Below are 17,446 nucleotides of genomic sequence, written 5' to 3'. Positions count from 1 at the left end.
AACGAAGGTTTGACACACGATCAGACCCCCAAAAAGGAACGGAGCACTTAGTTGAGTCAAACACTCTTGGAGATTTTAGGTCTGAAGTCACTACGTGTCAGCTCAAAATCCAGAACTTGGCCTTCAAGTATTTCCACTTCTAAGGTGTCATTTTGTCTCCTCCGACAAGATAGCTAGGATTTTGCTCCAAACAGAATTGCTTGTGCCTTACTTCATCAAGACGCCGCCGGAGTAAATTTTCAGAAACTTTCATCCCATTTTCGGTGAGTCTCTTTGTCAAAATCGAAAAGCTATCTGACACATTTCCTCTGAATGGGAATGTTCCGACAGCCCGCAATCGTTTCTTCCAATTTGTTTCTAAACCATCTCTTTGTCAAACTAAGAAAGGCCTTTGATAGCCTTCCTCTTAATGGAAATGAGTGTTCAGACCTCCGTCAGAGTAGCTGTCAAGCACTCCCGTTTACTCCTATAAATACCCTCTCACCTTCTTCATTTCAATACCGACACACATGTACATCAGAAAACACATCAGAGTGCTGAAACTCTCCCTTTGAATGCTTTCTTCAAGTCTTTTGCTACAAAGACTTTGAGTCTTCTTCAAGTTCTTGAGGAACCTCATAATTTCTAAGTGTTAACCTCCTTAGATTCTCCTCAAGAACAATTTTCAATCCTTTTCCAACACAACCTGAGAGTGTTCTGAGAGTTATCTTCACACTTTCCCGAAAGTATTCAAGCCTCCAACCTCAGAGTCACTCTCTTCTACCGTTAGAGGGAGTGCTCCAAACGGTCTCCACGCTCTCAGAACAACCTACATCAGACTCCTCCGTATCGCTCTTTTCTCCATTAGTGCCTTATCCACCAGCGAAGCTACATACTCAAAGCCTCCAAAGCAACCCGCAATATCCTTTTGGAGCCCTTCTCTATCAAAAAGCCTTATCCACCTCTTGAGTCACTCCTCCATCAACTATGTGATCACTCCTCCCACCATTCTTCATTCGCGAAGTTCTTCATTATTATTTTCCAGGTTTTCTACCATTTTTTTTTTTTTTTTGCAGGAGTATTTTTGTGATTTTGGCAACAAAGAGGGCCCTAGAACACGTGTTCTTCGGCCTAATTTGGGCTTAAGCGAACCACACTACAGTCGGAGGTCCTACCATCGTTGTCTACTTTGAAGGTAGGTTAAGTACTTTGACCATGTTGGAACCGCCACCAACGAGTCAAATACTTACACGTGCACACCTCCACCACGTCATACCCTCCAGATCCACCAAAGCCCGACATTGTACAATCACCATTTTACATTCTTATTTAATGGTATATGTATATTTGACTAATTTCAAGTTTGACCTCCGAGAAAGACTCGTCTCATTTTGCCTCTTAAACTTTCAAATTTCATACTATTGACAATTAAACTTTACAAACATGCACTATTGGTTCTTCCATAACATAATCGTTAAAAAATGAATGGAATGAGCATGTGAGGCGCACGTGATACATTGGCAAGGGTAATTTAGTAAAACTAAATTTAGGTTAATTTTAATTTTGACCCTAAAGAAATACTCGTTGTCTAACTTTACCCCTTAAATTTTTAAATATCACACTACTGGTACCCAAACTTTACAAACATTGCATTATCAATTCCTTCGTCATAGAACTGTTAAAAGATAGAAGGAATGAGCATGTGAAGTTCACGTGATGGGGCTAGAGTTGTTAATAACGCCATAATTAATTCCCTTGGCCTAAATTATTTAAATTGGAGGCAAAATCTCCAAATCCCAAAATTGCATAGTTGAGAGAAGAAGGGGAGCAAACAATAATTTCTTTTTTCCCACCACAATGTCAAAGAACGTCTGCTGGAACAATGACTGAAGAAGGAAATTAGTGGGGCTTCATCTCATCTAGTTACAACATATATACTACTACTGGCTCATATATTCCGACACCGCGTCTCACATGCTACATGATCATTCCTTCCACTTTTATGGAAGGACCACCCTAATTTGAACTCTACATTTTATTGTGAAGTTGTATGTAGAATTACCGTTATATATACCTTAAACCACTCTAATTTTATGATATTTAGTTTGAAAAAGAGGTTAAATTATGGCTTAGTTTAGTAGTGTTGTAGATTTTACAAAAATTACTTTTAGCTGTGTTAAAAAAAGAAGCAGCTATTATAAAAAAATAGCTGAGTGTTTAGTAAATTATAATTATAGCAGTTGTGTTGGTTCTAAAATCAATACTTCCACTTTTATGGAAGGACCACCCTAATTTGAACTCTACATTTTATTGCGAAGTTGTATGTAGAATTACCGTTATATATACCTTAAACCACTCTAATTTTATGATATTTAGTTTGAAAAAGAGGTTAAATTATGACTTAGTTTAGTAGTGTTGTAGATTTTACAAAAATTACTTTTAGCTGTGTTCAAGGAAGAAGCAGCTATTATAAAAAAACAGCTGAGTGTTTAGTAAATTATAATTATAGCAGTTGTATTGGTTCTAAAATCAATGTAATAGCGTTTTGATATATTTTAGTGTTGCCGTAGTATTAGTATGACTCAAGCTGTTGGTATAATTTCTTTTAGGAAATTTAACTCAAACCATCAATTCATAACTCAATCTGAGAGTCCACTATAATACTAATCAATACAGATAAATTAATGACAAAAAATACGCTCGATACAGTTAAACTTCTATAAATTAATACCATTAAGACCGTGAAAATTTATTAATTAATCGAGATATTATTTACTCCATATAAATTAATATCTTTAGAACTAACTTAGGACCAACTAACCAAATTATTTAATGGAGGTACAAAAGTTGAAATAAAAATAACACTATCATAATTTACATAAACAACGTGCAGAAACCATTGTAAGTTTTTTTTTTTCCCTTTCCCCCGAAATCATCACTCTCATTAAACATCCAAAGCCTTTATTTGAGGGAAAAAAAACAAAAAAAAAAAAAAACAGAGAAAGAAAAGAAAAGAAAAGAAGAAAAATATAAAAAATAACACCACCACTAGAAATACATTACCAAAAATAATGAGAGCGAAAAAAAAAAAAAAGATCAATCAGTCAGCTTCCTGTAGACCATCCAACACAACCGACCCAACCAACAACCCGACAGCGCCGACGCCCAGCGCGCCGGCGAGCACCGCCTGAAGAACGACGAGTGCGGCGGAGTCATCGGGAATAACGACGATGGCGGCGATGGCTGCGACGAGAATGGGGAGCGAGGCGGAGGCGAGGGCGGAGGGGGAGAAGCTGGCGGCGTTCTCGAGGAGGCTGAGGAGGCCGAGCTCCTCCGCCTTCGAGAAAAGCCCCAATTTCTCGATGGAAGAAAGAGTTAGCCCTAGCTCCTCCGCCTTCGAGAGAATCCCCGCCTTCTCGACGTTGCTGAGGACCTTCCTCTTCTCGAGCTTCTTGAAGACGTCGACCTCCACCTCCTCCGATCCCTCGTAGAATAACCCCGCGCCGAACCACTCCTTCTTCCAGTTCTCGTCGTACTTGTTCACCTGAGAAAAAGGAAAAGGAAATTGTTGGTTTGTTCTTTTCTAGCGTTTTCTCGGCTGCCAAACAGAATTGTTATATTCGTGTGGACCATTGCTTACCTTCTTTTGGGGGGCCATGGCGACGATCGTGGAGGTTCTCGGACGGGAGGTAAATTGGCGGCCATGGCGAAAGGGCTTAGAGGGGAGTAAGATGTGATCGAGATTTCGGAGGAGAGAAGTGGAAGAAGGCGAAGCGTTGAGAGCCATAAGAAGAAGAAGAAGAAGAAGAAAAATTGTATTTAGCTGTTCTGTGTGGATTGAAAATGCCACGTGGGATAGTGCCAAAAGCCATAAGAAATTTTTTCCATTTCTTTTCTGATTGATTTTGATTCCTCGTGTGTAATCCAACCACCGATTTGTGTCCACCAATCAGATTACTGATAGCTTTATCTGAGGCTGAAATCCTTTCCAATCTTTTCTCTGTTTTTTTTTCTTTGTTTTTTTAAGTCTTATATTTTAAGGGTCCGTTCTTTTCGCTGATTCGCGTTTAGAATTCTAATTTTACTACAGTAAAAACTTCTCAGAAACAGTCACATCTAATTTTTTTACTATAATAAAAAGCTCTCACACAATATCACATCTCAACTCGAATTCAAAACTCGAATTAGCGAACCAAACGGGCAATTCGAGTTTAAAATTCAAATTTTAGTACAGTACAAAGTTTTTAAAAATAGTCACATCTAACTTTTTCGCTACAGTAAAAAACTTTCATATAAAGTCACATATCAACTCGAATTAAAAACTCGAATCAGCGAACTAAACGGGTCCTAAGATTATTTAAAAACGAGTAATGTATTGTTGCACATTAAATCACTAAACTTTTAGTTTTAGCAAATCACATTCCTAAACTTTAGAATCAAAAGCAACTGAGATCTAATAGCTAACGAACTTTATTAAATTGTTGGTTTAAGACATTAGACACAAGATTTGCACATAAAAAGTAAATATCATCATTTTTCAAACAATATTGCGTGTATATCTCATATTTAAAACTGTCAATTTAATAATCTTATCAGTTATTAAACTTTTGTTACTGATATTAAAGTTCAGAATTCATTTTTCTAAAGTTGAAAGTATGCAAAAGATGAATGGTTTGGGATGCAATAAAACAATTTACTCTTTAGAAAATGCACATTTAATTTTATTTTTGGTAGAAACATGCACGTTTAGTTTATATTATTGTAAGTACATACAATCAAATTACATTTAATAAGTAAATATATACCTTTTTTACTATTTTTAAAAAACTCTACTCCTTAACTAGTTTTAATCTAAAAGTAAAAATATATAAGCTAATATTAAATTGCAGAAATAAAAGGGACTCTTTTTAAGGGTATTTTCAAAAATTGGTCAAAGAAAAACGTTTGTGAACTAGAGTATTTTGAGTTAAGTACGTGGGCTTGATTTTGACCGATTTAAATTTAGAATTAAATTCTCATTTTCTCATCCTAGCTCGATTTTGATTAAAAATTTTGTCAAGAAAGCTGTAATATTAATGGAAATCATTACAAATGAAGTTTCTAAAAATGGTAAGGCTAGTTGTATAGCCCTAGTGGTAGGATATAAGTTTAGCAATTCGGGTAGCGACACAATGACACGACTCGAAACCTGCACGAAGTTAGCAAGTTTAAGTTTTGTATAAATGGGTTTAGGTCATAATCGGGTTGACACAATTAATATGATTAATAAATAGGCTGGATTAAGATTGACTTCCTAATACGAATTGACACGATCAACTATACGTGTCATCTACAATCTAATGATATGTGATATAACATGAAAGTTTATATGTTGTTTAATTATGATAATTGTGGTTTATTAGTGTGCCTAAATTGATTTCTTAATTAATCATGAGCTTTTAAATTTATTTCAGTATTTGCAATTTCACCCCTCTTTACTTTTATTTGTCTTTCTTTATTATTTCATTTCCTCATTTTATTTTCCTTTTTCTTCTTTTCTTTTCCTTCTTTCTTTCCTTTTTCCCTCTTCTCCCGTAACCCTCTTCTTCACTCACACTCTCTCTTAGTCACTCTCTCTCTCCCTCACCGAGCTCTCTCTCTCTCTCTCTCTCTCTCTCGCCCATCTCTTCCTCTCTCTTTCTTTCAAGTTTTACCTCTCTCTCTCAAAAATGTTCTTGAACCGGATTTGAAGAAAAACGGAGGTTTCCAAGAGGTTTTCAACATCAAAGCTTGGATCAAGGTAAAACTCTTTGAAACTTACTTTAGATTTTCAGATTTGGCTTTGTGGAACTCGTTTTAGTCGAGTTTGGTGACTTTTGGTTTAAATTATGTTTTTAAATGGAATCCGAATGGGATTTGATGAAACCTTGATGAAAATTGGGGGTTTTTGATTCTTTGGACCCCATTTGTTGATTTGAAACTGGATCTATACATTTCCCTTGAGAATATGTCAAAATCGGACCCAAAATTGCAGCTTTTGACTTTGTTCTTCGCAAATCGGCCATTGTTGGCACTGGAAATTCTTCCCCACCGGTTGACCGGTCACCCTTCCATAGGTCGACCGATTCGGTCAACCGGTCACCTCTCCACCGGCTGACCGGTGGAGTTGCACTCCTCTGTCACCGGTCGACCGGTTCCCACTAAAACTGACCCTAAATAGCCCAAAAAACCCTATTTTGACCCCGAAACTCAATGTGGGATTGACCTAACCTCATTTGAGAACTCAAAATGAGTGGATTAGCCACATGAATCCTTGTTTTCCATTCGATTCTCCGGAATAAATTTCCATTGTCAAAAAACCATGATTTGAATTAAGAATTGTTTATGAACATTGATTTTGAACTATGGCACACTAATATGATACAATTGCATCAAATTAAACGAGGATGTTTGATGAAAAGGTCAAACTCTAAATTGTTGATTTTGATGGGAAAGTTAGTGGCACGATTGGAATTGGAGCCTCAAAGGCAAGCGGAGCTAGGGCTACGTGAAGACAGCCACAGGTTTGATATCCAACAGGTAGGATATTATTGTCCATATCCTTGTTAGCCTCACTTTAAATGATTTTGGCCAATGAAAATGTTTTAAAACAAAACATGTTTAAAGTAAATGATTTTAAAAGAAATAGCATGTGAATGCTATTAGGTTTTCCAATGATTTTGGAAATGAGATTTTAAAGAGTATCATTTCTTAAAATGAATTATTTAAGGAATGATCCATCGCATGGTGGCCACAGAGATCGGGATGTGGGAATCGCATCCTTGGGGGCAGGTCCCGAAACCCGTTAGGATCCGCTTCTTGTTTAGTGGAATTATGGCTCTGCACTTTTCTTAGACAGACATTTTTACCGCTTCTTGTTTAGTGGTATGATGAGCTGCACACTTTCATTATACAGACATATTCTATTATGTGAGTATTTCCTTTTTTCTTTAAAAAAAAAAAGGGATGATCGGTTCCGGGTGTATATCTTCAGACCGTGAGTACCTTTATTTTAAATGCTTTATAAAATTATATCCTACTGGGCATTTCGCTCACCTTTTCCTGTTTTCAAATTTATTAAACCCCTCCAGGAGACGCGAGGAGTAGTGCGGAGTAGGCAGCTACTACCGGTGACGTGGACTTGACCTCAGAAAGTGAAGAGTTATCTTTCCTTTCATCTTTTATTTCAAGGCATGTATAAGAGATTATGGATTGTAAACTTAAATATTACTAGACTGTGGTTGATGTCATATTTACTTTTGTTTATGTTCATGTATGCTAAACACCTGTGGGAATTCCTGACATGATACTAGGGACGTGATTTTAGACTGGTTTGGTTGGAAATTCCACCACCGTTCTTGAAATTGAATTTCTCCTAAATAAAAAGGGGCTCGTTTGGAAATACCTGGACGTTTTAGATTTGAAAGAAATTAAATTATTTTGCAAATCACTCTCTCAAACAGGTTTAAGTTTCTAAGCGAGCCTCCACGTCACTAACCCCGGTTTAGGGGCGTGACATTATATGACATATTAAATACAAATAATGTGAATTTTAATATTTATAGGTCAAATTCATTTATTTTTCTTAAAGAAAAAGATAAATTAACCAATAAACATGTTAAATCTGTCTTGACCGTGTTAAATAAGTCATTATTATATTAGTTATTTATTCAATATATGAATTTAAATGGGTTATACGGGTTGACACGATTAACACGATTAATGACTGAGTCGTGTTTGGGTTGATATTTTTTGACACGATTAATAAACGGATAGACACGAACACGACCCACCAACACGAATTGCCATCCTTAGTAGGATAAGTGTAGTTTTTGTTGTTGAGTTCGTGAGTTTGTGTGTGTAATACGGTTTAAACTTTAAAGGTTCGTTTGAAATATATTCTCAAATCATAATTCTTGATTCTGAAGTTTGAAATTTAAATTTTTTATGAGAGAAAAATATTGTAATAGAATGAGTTTGAGTATATGAAACAAACAGGCCCTAAAATTATGGTGGTTTCATTTATTCTTAGATCGTATTACAAACTAATTGGATAAAATCATTTCGGTACCATGTATTAAAGCGAAATATATTTTTAGTACTTTGTATTTTTTATAATATTAAAGTGGTATCTCGACGTTTTTAAAAACATCTTATTAGTACCCTGAAGTTGATTTTTAAGATACAAAATCACCTTAAAACTCTTCTATTTAATTAATCAAAATCTAATAGATCTAGAAAAAAAAAAGCATGAACCTTTTATTTTATTATTCTCTTTTAAATATTTTAATGTCTTAAAATATATTCATATTTTTTTTAAGAAATACTAATATTTATTTAATTAATAAGAAAGGTAGTTTAGACATTACATGTTTTAAAATTAATTTCAGTGTACCAAGAATGTGTTTTTAAAATCGTCAAAGTACTGTTTAAATATTATTAAAAATACGGAATGCTAATAATATAATGTACCAAAATGATTTATTTCAAAACTAATTAATTAAAGAAAGCAAGAAATTGAAGCACACGAAAAGTCGCCCAAAAACAACCAACACTTCCACAAATATTTCGCCTCAGATTCAGCTCATCCACTTCGCAGCAACAATCACCAACCCAACCACCATCTTACCGATAAACAGTATAGGCTGAAAGCTCGATGATGTGCCGAAAAACAGTGCTGGAGCTTCATCCAAAAAGCTTTTAACTTTTTGTTACTTATTTTTGCTTCCTCTGATACTTATTCTTTTTTTTTTAATATAACATGGGATTAATCTGCAACCCTCATTCAAACTCCTAAATACCACTAGACTAAGGTCATAGGCCCTCTCACACTTCTATAGGTATCGCTCAACGTTTTCTCTTTCTAATTATGAAAATTTTCAATTTGCAAGAGTTTCAAATTATTGGCCTCGTTCATTTCACCGATTCGAGTTTTCAATTTTAGGTTTCTATAGTAAAAAGTTCTCAGAAAATGTCACATCTAATTTTTTCTACTATAGTGAAAAGCTCTCAGAAAATGTCACATCTCAGATCGAATTGAAAACTTAAATCCGTAAAGTGAACGAGGCCTTAATTTTCTATCATCATTGTATATTTTAAATAATATAAGAATATTTGGTTTTAAAATTTTTGACCTAATATCTTGTGCTAATTTAAGATAACCCTTTTTAATGGAAAAATGAGGCATTTACCCATGTTTTATTCGATAACTCAAACTTAAGATTCATAATTCGAATCAGATTTAGGTTTAAATGTTTGGTAGAGAACCATTTCGATTGGACATTTGAATTCTAAACCTCAAAATTCAGGTTGACATTTCTCCTTATATTCTAACAATTTGAATCTTCCTTCTACAGTGAAACAAGTTGCCTTTTGTTTTGTTTTGTTTTTGTTTTTTTCCTTTTCTCTCTTTCTTTCTTTTAATTTCAATCTTAAAAACATCATAAATTTTTTATATCAACTTTGTTTGAGATGGCCTTTTTTTTCCTGCTATGCAGTCACAATAAAGAGAGGAATAAATAACCGCTCATATTGCATATTATAATTTATCAGTTACAACGAGATTTTATAAGATTTTTTACAAAATTCTAAAGACAATTTTTAATACTCTATCTAAGAAATAAAATTTTATTCCAATTTAAATTACAATTTATTTTTACTTATCCAAACACAAGATTTAGACATTGAAGCACGATGGTACAACTTTTCTATTGATGAGAATGTAATATATGTGCAAGAGTAAATGTAATCGTAATCTAACTCAAACTAATTTAAACTAAGACTTATCTCCTAATAACTAATAATTCAAACTTTAAAATTTAAAAATAACTACTAATTTAATCTCTAAATACTAGCGATAAGCTAAATACAAACTAATTTAAATTTCAATAAACCAACCATCCGTATCATAAATTACACCAATTCAGGTTTTTGAGTTCAAATAAACCCGGTTCAAATCACCAAAACCGCCTTGTGGTCGTCACGCATTTGAATTTTGTTTTTTTGGTAGAAGAAAGAAAGAATTCAATCTCCTTGTGAACAATTATATATATATATATATAATTGAATCAAATATATATATATATATATATTTTCCGTGGAAATAGAATAATACTATTCTTTTATGGCTTTCTTAAAAGTTAAATACATCATTTATAGGTCTCAATCATCATACAAGTACACATAAAATATAAAAATATATTTAATAATTTCTAATGTTTTCTTCTTTTTTTAATGCAAATAAACCTCATTAGGAGGGCCAAAGGCCAGCTTATGTTTTCTTTTATACTTTTAACAGTCATATACGATCCTTTTGTTTGTTTTTGGCTTGGAATCATGCATAATTTTTCCTGCCGGAAGAACACTTATATTCAATATAACTCAAGAAAATCTAACCAAATCGAGCCCGTTTTGTTCATGGATTAGAACCATGAGATTAGAATTATTTTTTATTTACGTGTATTTTTTGTGAGAAAAAAATACTGTAGCAAATCATGAACCATGATTCGAATTAGAAAACGAATCCTCCAACCAAACGAGCTCAAATCAAAGATAAATTTCATTTTTACCTTAAAATTTTAGTCTCTACGTCACTTTATTCCTGAACTTTAAAAATTGATATTTACACTCTTTAAACTTTAAAAAATTAAGAATAATCCCTCTGTTAATTTAATGAATAGATTATTGACGTGACATCATTATGAACGATAATTTATTTAGTAAGTGTGATTGAATGCCCCTTTCTCATAAAAAAATAAAAAAAAATAAAAAATAAAAACACTTTACCCTCTTATATTTATCGAGTAAAAAAGTGTTATCTTCGTCTTTATACCATCATGTATTCGGAGAGAGAGGAAGATATTTAAGAACGGAGCACTACTCCTGGTTCTTTGTGTTTCAGAGAAGCGGCTAGAGTTCTTCGTGTTGTATTTTAATTTTTTTAATTCTTTGTGGTTGATAACCTCTTATATATTGAATTACCAAATTGCCCCCTAATGCCCACAGAAATTATAACCACGTCAGCATTAAATTTGCGGTTACAAATAGAAGGACTATTCTTGCCAACGTTTTATAGTTTAAGGTGTGCGCAAATCAATTTTGAAAATTTAATAAACAAAATGACAAAGTCACCGAAATTCAAGAGGGGACAATAAAATTTATCCATAAATCAAAATCGTAAACTTAAATCAAAATTTCAAAACCAAGTTCACAGTGAGAGAAGATATTTACGAATCTATCAATGTGGTCCCCACATAACCACAAATGCTTCTCACGAAACATTGATGGGCCGGGCCCATGATGCGATCCCTTTACCTTTCCAATCCATTTTTCCTTTTTTTTTAAAAAATAAATTGATGAGAGCATATATCCAAAATAGGGAAACAAACAATATCTTATTTCTTTTTTTCTCCCGTAAAAACCCATTCACAATACAGAAGACCACGTTTTCTGTTCTTCTTCGTCTGCGTCTTCGAAGGGTCAATTACTTGCTCCAAAAGCTAAAAAAGGTAATCTGAATTTTCCGGTGTGTTTCCTCTCAATTTTTCGGTTTCCGATGTGGGTTTTCCTTCATAATTTATTTTTGCGACGAAATTGCAATGCACGCGCTTTCTGTTTTACATACCATATTTTCTGTGATCCTTCGTTTTTTTTTTTCTTTTTTTGGGTTTGTGGGTACCAAAATTATTGATTTGGGTATTGAATTTTCCCATTCATTGTGTGAAACTGTTTGGTTTTGGTATAAATATCGGATTATATAAGTGGTTTTTATCAAAGGAACAGAGTCGTAGAAACCCCACAGGTTGTGTACTCAGTTTAGACGGCTAAGAATTATTAGTTTTCTTGGTACCCATTTGACACTTCTCTCTCTTATATATATATATATATATATGTATGTATCTATATTTTTGTCTTTATTGCAAATTTTTTGTTTCATGCCTTGTTGTTGTTGATTTCCTAAGCTGTCTCTGGGTTGTATTTCAATATAGAGAATGCTATGTCCTAGTGCCGGTGTTTTTGAGGCTGATCTTGTGCGCTTAAGTTATACTAAATATTATGCTTAGTACGTCACGGTGAATGATTACTTTTGAACTCATTTTCTATTGGAGAATTATGCAGTAAAGTATGAAAAAAAATATACTGGTAAACATAGTTTGAACCGTCCGATCACATCAGAATTACGGGCTTGATGCAAATCTAATGTGTCAAACTCCGCCTATCGAAAGCATTTTTTCTCTTATCCTACCGTATTATTATTATTTTCTAAATTACTATCTTTGGTTTCTATATGGGGGTTTATGAAGAAACTTTCTTAGAATGTTGTTGTCAAATAGTGGGTGCAGGCATACAGCTCACAAAGTATATCCATAAATCGAAGATATACGTGGGCCTTCAGTTTGTTGACTTTTTCATTGTTGATAAGGCCGAAGACTTGATATAAGGTTGTTAATTTATGTACAAATTAGAACTAGACAAGAAATTATTATGCTCTACTTGTACACTTTCCAATGTTGAACTCGAATATAAAACTTGACTTGTTCGGGTCGTGGCATTCTATCTTCCTGGTTCTTGCTTTCTTCTCCTTTGGTTTGAGGTTTTAGTATTAGCTGTAAGTTTCTCCCGCTCTCTCTCTCTCAAGTCTCAGATTTTTCTAAGCAACGTGAAACAAACTTTAAGGGGGTAGTTTGTTCTTTGTTTTTACTTTTTGATATTCTGTCTAGTTTAACTAGTTTGTTCTATTTCTTTTGGCTAACCTAATCGTGACGGTATTGGTGACTTTGTCATGTTTTTCCTCATTAGTTTCCTTGATACTCTGTGTTTTAACTTTTAAATTTCTCCTAATCTCGCTGATCTATTTACTTCACAGCCCTTTTATCTTTGTTTCTTTTTCTCTGTGTCTCTCGCACACGGTCAACTTTATATAGGTTTGAGGATACTTGGTTATTGGTAGTTGTGAAGATGATATGTTTTGATGTTGGAATAAGGATTTTTGTAGACTGTTTTAGTGATATTTCATTTTGTGATGAGGACTTTATAGAGTGCTTTTAACAATTTTTGGAGGGAAAAGAAAAGGAGTTATAAAGTATTGACTGTATTTGCTACGATCACAGAGAAGGAAAGATGGGTAACTTGTTATGTTGCGTACAAGTTGACCAATCCACGGTAGCTATCAAAGAGAGATTCGGCAAGTTTGAGGAAGTACTTGAGCCGGGATGCCATTGCCTGCCATGGTTTCTTGGATGTCAGCTTTCTGGACATCTCTCTCTTCGTCTGCAGCAATTGGACGTGCGTTGTGAGACCAAAACTAAGGTTTGTTAACTTCCCTAACTTGAAGTGGGAATAATTTATACTTTGTGTTCATAGGTCGTCTTTTTTTCCCCCTAGAGCATGACTTTTCTTTAATTTCTATCAAGCATGTATGTCTGGATTGTCATTTGCTTGTAACTTCAAAATTGTCTCTTTAGGACAACGTGTTCGTCAATGTTGTTGCGTCGATTCAATACCGTGCCCTGGCAGACAAAGCTAATGAAGCTTTCTACAAGCTCAGCAACACAAGATCCCAAATCCAGGCCTACGTTTTTGATGGTATAAATCAACATATCCTACTTCATATTTTAGAAATAAGACTGTTTATTCGGAAAGTATCAAGTAATTCCAAAATTTTCTTGATAAATACATGACTTTTGTTATTGCTTAACTGGGATTGCCTTTTCCTCTATTTTAGTGATTAGGGCTAGTGTTCCAAAGCTCAACTTGGATGATACTTTCGAGCAGAAAAATGAAATTGCAAAAGCTGTGGAGGAAGAGCTCGAGAAGGTAACTTCCATAGTATTTAAATTGTATTGTAAAACTTTGGGCTGTAATAACACTATAATCATAACAATGCTGCTCTTCGTCCAATGTTTCATCCAGGCCATGTCTGCTTATGGCTATGAGATCGTGCAAACACTGATTGTTGACATAGAACCAGATGAACATGTGAAGCGAGCAATGAATGAAATTAATGCCGGTATAGTTCATAAACTGGTTTATCCAGACTCCAATTTTATACTTGATGCAAAATTCCTGTTGAAGTATTTACTTTTCTAACGTTCTCTGTATTTTCCTCAGCTGCAAGGATGAGGGTGGCTGCTAATGAAAAGGCAGAGGCTGAGAAAATCTTACAAATTAAGCGAGCTGAGGGTGAGGCTGAGTCAAAGTATCTCTCTGGACTTGGTATCGCTCGCCAACGTCAAGCAATTGTTGATGGTTTGAGAGACAGTGTGCTTGGCTTTTCTGTTAATGTTCCAGGGACAACTGCAAAGGATGTCATGGACATGGTCCTTGTCACCCAGTACTTTGACACCATGAAGGAAATCGGTGCTGCCTCGAAATCGTCTGCGGTGTTTATCCCCCATGGACCTGGCGCTGTTCGCGACGTTGCTAGTCAAATTCGTGACGGGCTTCTCCAGGCTTCTCACCACAACCAGTAGTTGTTCTACTTCTCAAATCTTCTTTCCATGCTTGGCTTATGCGCAGGGTGTTCTCTCTTTTAGGAAATGATATGATAGGTTCTAAGTTCTTATTCCTGGTTGCGAATTATGTTCATATATCTACGATGGATTTTTAGGTTTAAGGATTGAAGTTGTGAGAACTAAGTTTGACGAGTTATAGTAGATATTTGAATCATGTGCTCTTTTCCACTTCAAATATGTGCTCATACCACTAGAATTTGCTTACACTCCTATATCGGTCAGTTTTTCTTTCTCTCTCTCTCTCAAAAATATATATATATATATATATATATATATAATATATATATATATAGACATAGGCTATACGGTCCGTCGGGCGGACCAGTTCTTCGACCACACAAATCTTACAAAAACTTGATTTTCATGCTTGAATTACTTAGATTATATAGATCTTCAGTTTACTTTTTCGCTGAACACATAGAAAAAAGAATTGTCTCAATCACAGTTGAAACAAATAACTTATAGTAGTTTCAAGCTAGAGTTTTTATAGTAATAGAAGAGAAAAAAACAGTAAACAAATGTGTGTCATTGGGTAAAATATTAGGCGTTATTGTCACTCAATTAAATGTTACAGTCCATTTGATAACCTATTTATCACTGATACAAGTAGCGTGTCACATCATTACCAATCCTTTAATTTAAACCGTTGAGATCAATTTGGATAGTCTTAATAGAGTGAATGTTTCGGTCCGTCAAAGTGTAGAAGTACATAGAGCACCATATATATATATATATATATATATATATTACTTTTGACATTGCCACGAGTGACAAAATCCCCATATTTTAATTAATTATATGGAACAAAAGTACAACGCAAATGCCCCGAAGGTGAAAATCTATAGTCTTATGCATAGAATGTCTAATTATCTCATATATATATATATATATATTTATTTATAATACATATATCATTGTTTTCTCAATTTTTCACTGTCGACTGTTATCAAAATGCATGTAAAAACTAATCGAGGAAGATTATTGAAATCTTAAATACGAATCAAAATTTAATGTAAAAGGCGGTTATCTCCATATTGTAGAAGGATTATCCGTTTACTATATTTTAGACTTTGAGAGCCATAGACCAATATTAGGAATCCTCCTTTGGTCCATTGTTGAGACTTGAATAGCATCATGTGCTTGTGGGCTTTCTCTAATATGAGGTTTAAAGACCAAATTTTTAATATTAAAATGTATTTAGTAGCAAAAAGTATAAGTTTCAGGTACTAAATATTTAGTGGCAAATAACTAATTTATTGATATCAAATTTTTTTGGTTACCAAAACTGAGATAGATTTATATACCTGTATTTTTCATATATATATATATATTTATTTATATATACATATATCTATTACTATGTAGAAAATCGTATACATTGTTTTCTCAAATTTTCACTGTGGACTGTTATCAAAATGCATGTAAAAACTAATTGAGGAAGATTATTGAAATCTAATGTAAAAGGCGGTTATCTCCATATTGTAGAAGCATTATCCCTTTACTATATTTTAGACTTTGAGAGCCATAGACAGACCAATATTAGGAATCCTCCTTTGGTCCATAAAATCCACTTCTCCGCCTAAAGTCACAAAGACCTTTTCCCACAGACTTTGCTGAATCAGAGCAGCAACCTTGCCATGTGTGTTTATTTTGCCCTTGAGTGTTGTCAAGGGAACAAGAGCGTGCTGTGCACCGATGGCGAGGGAAGTGTCGCTCGTCGAAAAGCTGTGCTTCAACTCCGCTGCAATGGCGGTGTTTGTTGAAGGGTTCACTGTGTAGTAACAGGAAGCTCTCACAGTGTCAAGCTTATCCCTGTAAAATTCAGGGTAAAAAATTGCTTTAGCTCAGCTGATCAGAGGGGGTGGATTTTGATATTTTGAGGATTCTGCGGTAGGGTATGAAAAACATACCTTACAAGTACAACACAATTCTAAACTGTCAAATTTTCATCATCTTCCGATAAATTTATCGTACTTTTCTTAATATGATAAGATAGTAAACTGTCCTACTTGTAATGTATTTTTTTGCATACCCTACCACAAAATTCTCCTTGATATTTTTTTGTAAAATTGCTTACAAGATCAACGAACTATTAAGCGAGTCACTGTTGAAGCTCAAGCCAGTGTTGAATTTGTCCAATGCCCTTGTTGCCACATCAAAGGCTAGGCCAGTTCCAAAGGAGAAAAGATTGCTGCCCACAACACCTGAAACGTTGAGTACAGGGCTGAAAACTCCACTTGGGTCTGCTTTCAATCCAATGCCTCCTGTTATTCCAAAGTAGTCTTGCATGTATTGCAGTTCCACCTATTTATAGAGCAGTCACTTTTGTTCTTGATTTAGCATAAAGCTATACATAATAAAAATCAGGGCCTAACATGATTCGGATCCGCGTAAGGTAAGAGTTTTAGTTTGGAAAACCAAGAAGATTTTTTTTTACCTCGCCGGAATGTGGTACGGCGACTCCAACAACGGCGCTGAGTCCGGGGACGATATCTTGAACTGTAATAGTTGCAGAAAAACTCTGAGATTCCATCTTAGATTAAGATTGTAATTGTCTCATATTTGATGACCGTCAAATTGTCAAGTGTATAGAAACGATTGAGAGATTATAGTTGCATGGAAAAAGGCAACTGAAAAGTAAACCTGATCTAGGAGATTACTTTTACAGGAGAGATCAAAGCTCCAATCGCAGGTTTGGTAGGTCGTTTCACAGGCTTTTGGTTGCTGAGAAAAATCCTTATAGAGGACATCTACTCAAAAGTAAAAGGAAAACGACCAAGTCATATCATATACTATAAGCATGTCAAGAAAATCAAGATGAATATGAAGAGAAAAGACAGTAGTATAACCTCTGGCCTTTTTGCCGATATCGAAGTATGAACCTGGGATCTTGCTCATTTCTTGTTGAGAGAAAATGAAGACTGAAACTATCTATC

General features: G+C 34.5%; 3 protein-coding genes across 4 annotated transcripts; 1 reads left to right on the top strand and 2 right to left on the bottom strand.

Moving 5' to 3' along the window:
* Positions 1-3,016: 3,016 nt before the first annotated feature.
* On the bottom strand, positions 3,017-3,921 carry LOC21391038. Its single transcript, XM_010088279.2, has 2 exons — positions 3,620-3,921; positions 3,017-3,523 (listed from the first exon to the last, which is right to left on the bottom strand). The coding sequence occupies exons 1-2, from the start codon at positions 3,764-3,766 to the stop codon at positions 3,080-3,082; spliced, it is 591 nt and encodes a 196-aa protein (XP_010086581.1). The 5' UTR covers positions 3,767-3,921; the 3' UTR covers positions 3,017-3,079.
* A 7,472-nt stretch (positions 3,922-11,393) lies between these two features.
* LOC21391037 (hypersensitive-induced reaction 1 protein) lies at positions 11,394-14,731 on the top strand. Of its 2 annotated transcripts, none has more exons than XM_010088278.2 (6): positions 11,394-11,504; positions 13,107-13,305; positions 13,461-13,581; positions 13,721-13,812; positions 13,909-14,005; positions 14,107-14,731. In XM_010088278.2, the coding sequence occupies exons 2-6, from the start codon at positions 13,117-13,119 to the stop codon at positions 14,466-14,468; spliced, it is 861 nt and encodes a 286-aa protein (XP_010086580.1). In that variant the 5' UTR covers positions 11,394-11,504; positions 13,107-13,116; the 3' UTR covers positions 14,469-14,731. The 2 variants fall into 2 exon arrangements, with proteins under 2 accessions (XP_010086580.1, XP_024017411.1); XM_024161643.1 differs by lacking the exon at positions 11,394-11,504 and adding an exon at positions 12,467-12,604.
* A 1,184-nt stretch (positions 14,732-15,915) lies between these two features.
* On the bottom strand, positions 15,916-17,446 carry LOC21391036 (mitochondrial outer membrane protein porin of 36 kDa). Its single transcript, XM_010088277.2, has 5 exons — positions 17,360-17,446; positions 17,171-17,260; positions 16,948-17,009; positions 16,588-16,814; positions 15,916-16,322 (listed from the first exon to the last, which is right to left on the bottom strand). Exons 1-5 carry the CDS (start codon positions 17,406-17,408, stop codon positions 16,019-16,021), a joined length of 732 nt encoding a protein of 243 aa, XP_010086579.1. The 5' UTR covers positions 17,409-17,446; the 3' UTR covers positions 15,916-16,018.

Source organism: Morus notabilis, unplaced genomic scaffold (assembly GCF_000414095.1).
Source record: "Morus notabilis unplaced genomic scaffold, ASM41409v2 Scaffold9, whole genome shotgun sequence".
NCBI classification, from domain to species: Eukaryota; Viridiplantae; Streptophyta; class Magnoliopsida; order Rosales; family Moraceae; genus Morus; species Morus notabilis.
The sequence above is the reverse complement of the archived record's forward strand: the minus strand, read 5'-3'. Positions and strand labels throughout refer to the sequence as shown.